Raw genomic sequence first — 5,600 nt, forward strand, 5'->3', positions numbered from 1 at the left:
CACTGTATACTAATTGAGTCCCTATACCTGAACGGGAAAAAAATAATATACTAATTGAGTCCCGGGTACAAACGAGACATATACTAATTGAGTCCGGGGTTAGGAAACTAATTGTATACGAATTGAGTCCGAGGATTATTTTGAGTAAAATATCATTGGAAAAGCCGCTCCACACGGATATACCTATATATATTATATACATATCATTCATATCATTTTTATGACTTTCGTCAGATAATATAGTAACATATTATACTATGGGCCGGGAATTTTTGATTTTATTTCTATCATCGCTTGTATAATAATCACCGTCTACCGATATCATTTTTATCATCACTTTTGTCAGATAACATAATATAATACATATTATTTAGGCCGGACATTTTTTTCATTATATTAAACACTCTAGTTTACGAGTTACGCCAAGCATCATGGATGAAGTTATACTAAGTGAGAGAAATAAAACTATATTTTTAATTGACGGATACAAATTTCGTTTTCATAAGCATTTATCGAAAAATTACCAACGCTGGACTTGTTGCAAAAATAACTGTAAGTCATTTTTTAAATTAAATGAATTTAATACTATAGTTGAGAAATCTATATGTCATAACCATGAAAAACAGAGTGAATCTTTAATAAATAGACAGAAAATTAGCAATAGACTAAAACGCAAAGCATTAGATGATCCCGTTGAGAGACCTTCAAAAATTATTCATAGAGATCTCAGAGAGAATGACACAGATACATTAAATACCTATGACTTACAATTAATTCGGAAAAATATACATCATGCTAGAACATCGATAATGCCTAAATTACCAAAAACCTTAACAGAATTGCATGCAGCTCTTATTGATTTTAACCCGAAGACAAATAAAGACGAATCATTTATATTGATTAATGACGAAACTAAAAGTATAATAATATTTTCATGTGCCATCAATTTAAAATTTTTAATTATGTGTGATACAATATATATTGACGGGACTTTTAAAATCTGCCCAATACAGTTTACTCAACTGTTTACTATCCAGTATCCACGGAATGAAAAATAATAACTACATACCTTTGGTATTTTGTTTACTTTTGGACAAAGCTTCAACCACGTATGAGGCTTCTTTTGAATTAATAATTTCAGAATGTCAAAAACTTAATTTATGTTTAAATCCTAAAACTGTGTTTGCTGATTTTGAAATGGCAATTCATGTTGCCGTAAATAAAGTCTGGCCATCAACACGACTTAGGGGTTGTCGATTCCATTTGGGACAAGCATGGTTTAGACAAATCCAATCATTGGGTCTAGTTAATGAATATAAAAATAAAAACTCTGAAATTGGTAAATATTTAAAAACATTTTTTGGGCTTTCGTTTTTAAGCCCGCCAGATGTCAATGATTGCTTCACCGATGACCTAATTTCTATTTTACCTCAAGACTATCGAGTGGAACGTTTTACTGACTATATATTAGAAAATTACATATCTGAAACCTCAAAATATCCTCCAGAAATGTGGGCCTCATTTACTTCTTCATTGGCGAGGACCACCAATAGTTGTGAATCATTTCATTCGAAAATTAATGCAATGTTTTATTCAGCACATCCAAACATTTACCAATTTATAAACATTTTGTTGAATATACAATGCGAAACGTATATAAAAATTAGAAGTGTTCATAATATTAATTCAAGAAATTGTATAAAAGAAAAAGAAAAAGAAATCAGCCATCAAATGCAGCTGTTTCAATCGAACACAATAAGTAGATTTGAATATGTACAATGCTTATCCCATAAATTCTTACCAATATAAAAATGTTATTTTATCATTATCTACATATGTTTAATTATACACAAATTATTCATATTATATTACACCCCTATACATTATTATATATTTGTATTATAAAATATTTAAAAAAAAAAAAAAAAAACATTTTTAACCATACCTGTAGAATTTTTTGTTACAGACAGTCCTAAGTCTGTAAAAATGGGAAGGAAAATGTTTTTTTTTTTTTTTAATTTTACGGGACAGTTAGTATTAAAACATGGACTCAATTAGTATTATGCCTACAATTTCACTGGACTCAATTGGTTTATACCCTAAAACAACCCCGGACTCAATTCGTCATAAAAGGTTATACTGGGACTCAGTTCGTATGCAGCCGATAATTTTTCGTGAAAAATATGACTACATTGAATATAATTCTGGTAACGAATATGATGGCGATGACGAAGAAAATGTCCCCATACTAGTATACTACAGCTGGCAACAAATACTGTGTAGTTTGCATTTTCGATTTCTTATTAAAGTATAATTTATACACCAACACTTATCCTGGTCTCTATACAACTGCTGCATATTACTATACTTAGTACTTACTCTGTCAGTCACTCAAGTAGGATGTGAACGTGGATTTTCAAAATTAAAATATATAAAAAATTATTATACGAGCACCTTATCACAAGATTTATTAGAACGTTTTATGCTCATGTAAATAGAAAAAGAATTGACTCTGGTCAAATTATTAATGAAGTGGCTTTTAAAAGCAAAGTGTTAAGAAGACGCCACATCTGCACGTGTTGTCTCCGTTTTACAAATGCATAACATACCAAATTTACGTTCAGAAATTCAAGTTGTATGCCGTTAGCTTAAAAATTAGAATGAATGACCTATTATGAAACTTGATGGTAAGAACATTATCTGTGTTTTGTTGAAAGTTTTTTTACGATAATGCAGTTTTTAGGTGAGTTACGACATACAACTTAAATTTCTGAGCGTACATTTGGTATGTTACACGTTTTTAAGACAGAGACAACACATGCGGGTGTTGCGTCCTCTTAACAAAATTATTAATGTATTGAAAATATGATGAAATTGTAAATGATCAACACGAGTTGATTTATATGATTTGAATAATTCTTATAACAATATTTAATTTGTATAAGTTAAGTTAAATTGTTAAGTTAAGTTGTTAGGTTGAATATGTAATGTGATAGAAGAGAGCAAATTTTTCCTCTGTTGGTGGGCCCCTTAAAATATTTCCCTGTAACAAAAATACTACCTATCATCCCCTGTATGGTAGAACCACGATTTTTTGTTGGTCTTTAACGCGTTATAAGTACCTAATGGATATTGTGATATGATTAATTTGGAATTTATTATAGATACCTTTTATTGGTCGATTTTTTTTTTAAAAACCATAAATAAGTATATAATATATCTTATACCTACACTGACTTACCGTCTCCGCTCAGAATTGTTTTTCTTATAGGTACATTGATATTATATCATTGAATTCAAATTTAATACTATTCATTATACAGTGACCCACTTGTAACCTACTGTACAGCAGAGCGACATCCACTTACCCACCTTTTTTTTTGATAAAGGTAGATAATCTTATAAGGAATCTTGTATTCCATTTTAAAATCTTAGTTCTAAAAAGAAAAATTTTTACAAATTCTTAACTCAAAATAATTTGCTAATTTTCGTGATTTTTTCATATTTTGTTAATTTTTGAACTTAAAATGCTAATAAAATAAAACTGTGACTATGGATTTTTGATTTATTTTCATCTGCCTTTGAAACAATATACTATGAGTTTTCTATTAAATTTTCAAGCTTTTTTAACCAACAAATAAAATTTTATTGATATTTATAGAAAAAAAACTAAAAAAATGGAAACTAAAAATGTCCGTAAACAGCTCAAAACAAGTCAAATTATTTGAAAAATGTTATGATGTATAGAAAATGCTAATATAAACATTCAATCAAAAATTCATGTACCTACGGTCATTTGTTTAAGAGTTGCACCAAAAACCAAAATCGATATTTTCGAAAAACGATTTTGCATAAAAATTCCCGTTTTTCCTTAATCTTTTGTTTTTCACAGCGCTTTTGAAATCACGGGGAAATTTTTACTTTTGACCCTCCACCAAGTACCAACTAGATTCACTTTCCTATCAAAACAGATACTGTTGAAGAAAATCCAAGCACTTTTACTGTCCTAAAAGGTGATGAGTCATCATCATCACTGATGACAGATACAAAAAAAAAAAAGTAAAATAAAAAAAAAACACATATTATCATTGTAAAATCAATACATTCATCGTTCCACTCAGAATCTAAAATTATTACGAATATTTTAATAATAATAATAAATTAATTAATTGACATTAATAAAAATAGATTTAATACCGTAAAAATCTGATGAATATTCCTTCGCTTGTTAAAAAAAGAATGTAATTAAGATCTTTTAAATATTTAGGACACAGTAATACAGTAAGTGGTGGTTTAACATATAAATATGTTAATTTGGGAATATATAGATAGCAACGCCAATGATCTTAAATATTATCTTTTTGATATATTTTAATTTAAATTTCATTATTTGTATTCGTTTTTGTAGGTATTTGAAAGTGTTATTAAATGGATAAAAAAGGATTTGGATCAGAGAAAAGATTATTTGACAGAATTAATGGAACACGTACGTTTGCCAACAATAACATCTAGGCCTGATACATTATTAAGTATAGTAAACGAACCTCTTCTAAAGGATAATCTTAAATGTTTGTTATTTTCATAAATATGTATTCATTATGAATTATTTAATTTAATTAATTATTATTATGTTTTTAGGTAACGGATATGTAAGTGAAGCATTACATTTTAATCTACGAAAATCAGTTCAGTATTTCACCATTCCACAAACAATTCGTTGTAAACCCAGGCAGTTTGGTGACTCACATAAAGTATGATTCCGTTTTGTTAAATTTATCTTCACAATCATTTCGTCCTTTTATTATATCAGGTTATTTTAATGTTCAACCGGTCTGATACATCACCAAAGTGTTATACAGAATGGTATGACCCAGTAACCAAACTACGTGAGAAAGCCCCAGGGATAAATGATTGTCGTTGGGAAGCTGGTCTTGGTGTAATTAGAGATCAATTTGTGTTTGCTGTGGGAGGTGTGAATAATACACGTTCACAATCTGTTAGTATGCTTGATGTATCTTCACAATCGCCCTCTTGGGTTCCAATGGCCGACATGGTAGTAAAACGAAGATGGTTAGGAGTTGGTGTATTGGATGATTGTATATATGCAGTAAGTTAAATCAGTATTTTACTTAGTTTATATTATAATATTCTTTTATAATTCTAGGTTGGTGGAGGAGATCCCGACAATTCATTAAATAGCGTTGAGGTTTTTGATGTCAGTATTCAAAAATGGAGGTTGTTAGCTAGTATGTCTACTGAAAGATGGGATTTGGGTATTGGTGTACTCAATAATCGTTTATATGCGGTGAATATTTATATTATTTCTTTATTTATAATTTGTAATCAGGGCTTAAAACTGGTAACTGGTTTGTAACGATTACCGTTAAAAACCGTAAATTTGAGAACCAAAAACCGATAACCGCTTTTAGTTTTGGAATGCTGGAAGCGGTTATTGGTTTTCGGTAATCAAGGTAAATATCTAAATATTAACATCAAAGCGGTTATCTCATATTTTAAATCCCGGTTTTATAACCAAAACCTATTCCCGACCAAAAAAATTAACGGTTTTTTCATGGAATATATACTTGAATTATGTCATG

General features: G+C 29.3%; 1 protein-coding gene across 6 annotated transcripts in view; it reads left to right on the forward strand.

Annotated features, from left to right (window-relative positions):
- LOC107882142 (ring canal kelch homolog) overlaps nucleotides 1–5,600 on the forward strand; it is an 11,851-nt gene that overhangs the window by 4,517 nt on the left and 1,734 nt on the right. For all 6 annotated transcript variants that reach the window (XM_003245554.4, XM_008186418.3, XM_029487806.1 and 3 more), the window contains 4 exons: nucleotides 4,409–4,568; nucleotides 4,639–4,751; nucleotides 4,811–5,107; nucleotides 5,165–5,305. In XM_003245554.4, coding sequence (XP_003245602.1) covers nucleotides 4,409–4,568; nucleotides 4,639–4,751; nucleotides 4,811–5,107; nucleotides 5,165–5,305 — 711 coding nt within the window. The remainder of the gene's footprint in view (nucleotides 1–4,408; nucleotides 4,569–4,638; nucleotides 4,752–4,810; nucleotides 5,108–5,164; nucleotides 5,306–5,600) is intronic.

The sequence above is a fragment of the Acyrthosiphon pisum genome, chromosome A1, assembly GCF_005508785.2.
Source record: "Acyrthosiphon pisum isolate AL4f chromosome A1, pea_aphid_22Mar2018_4r6ur, whole genome shotgun sequence".
Taxonomy (NCBI): Eukaryota; Metazoa; Arthropoda; class Insecta; order Hemiptera; family Aphididae; genus Acyrthosiphon; species Acyrthosiphon pisum.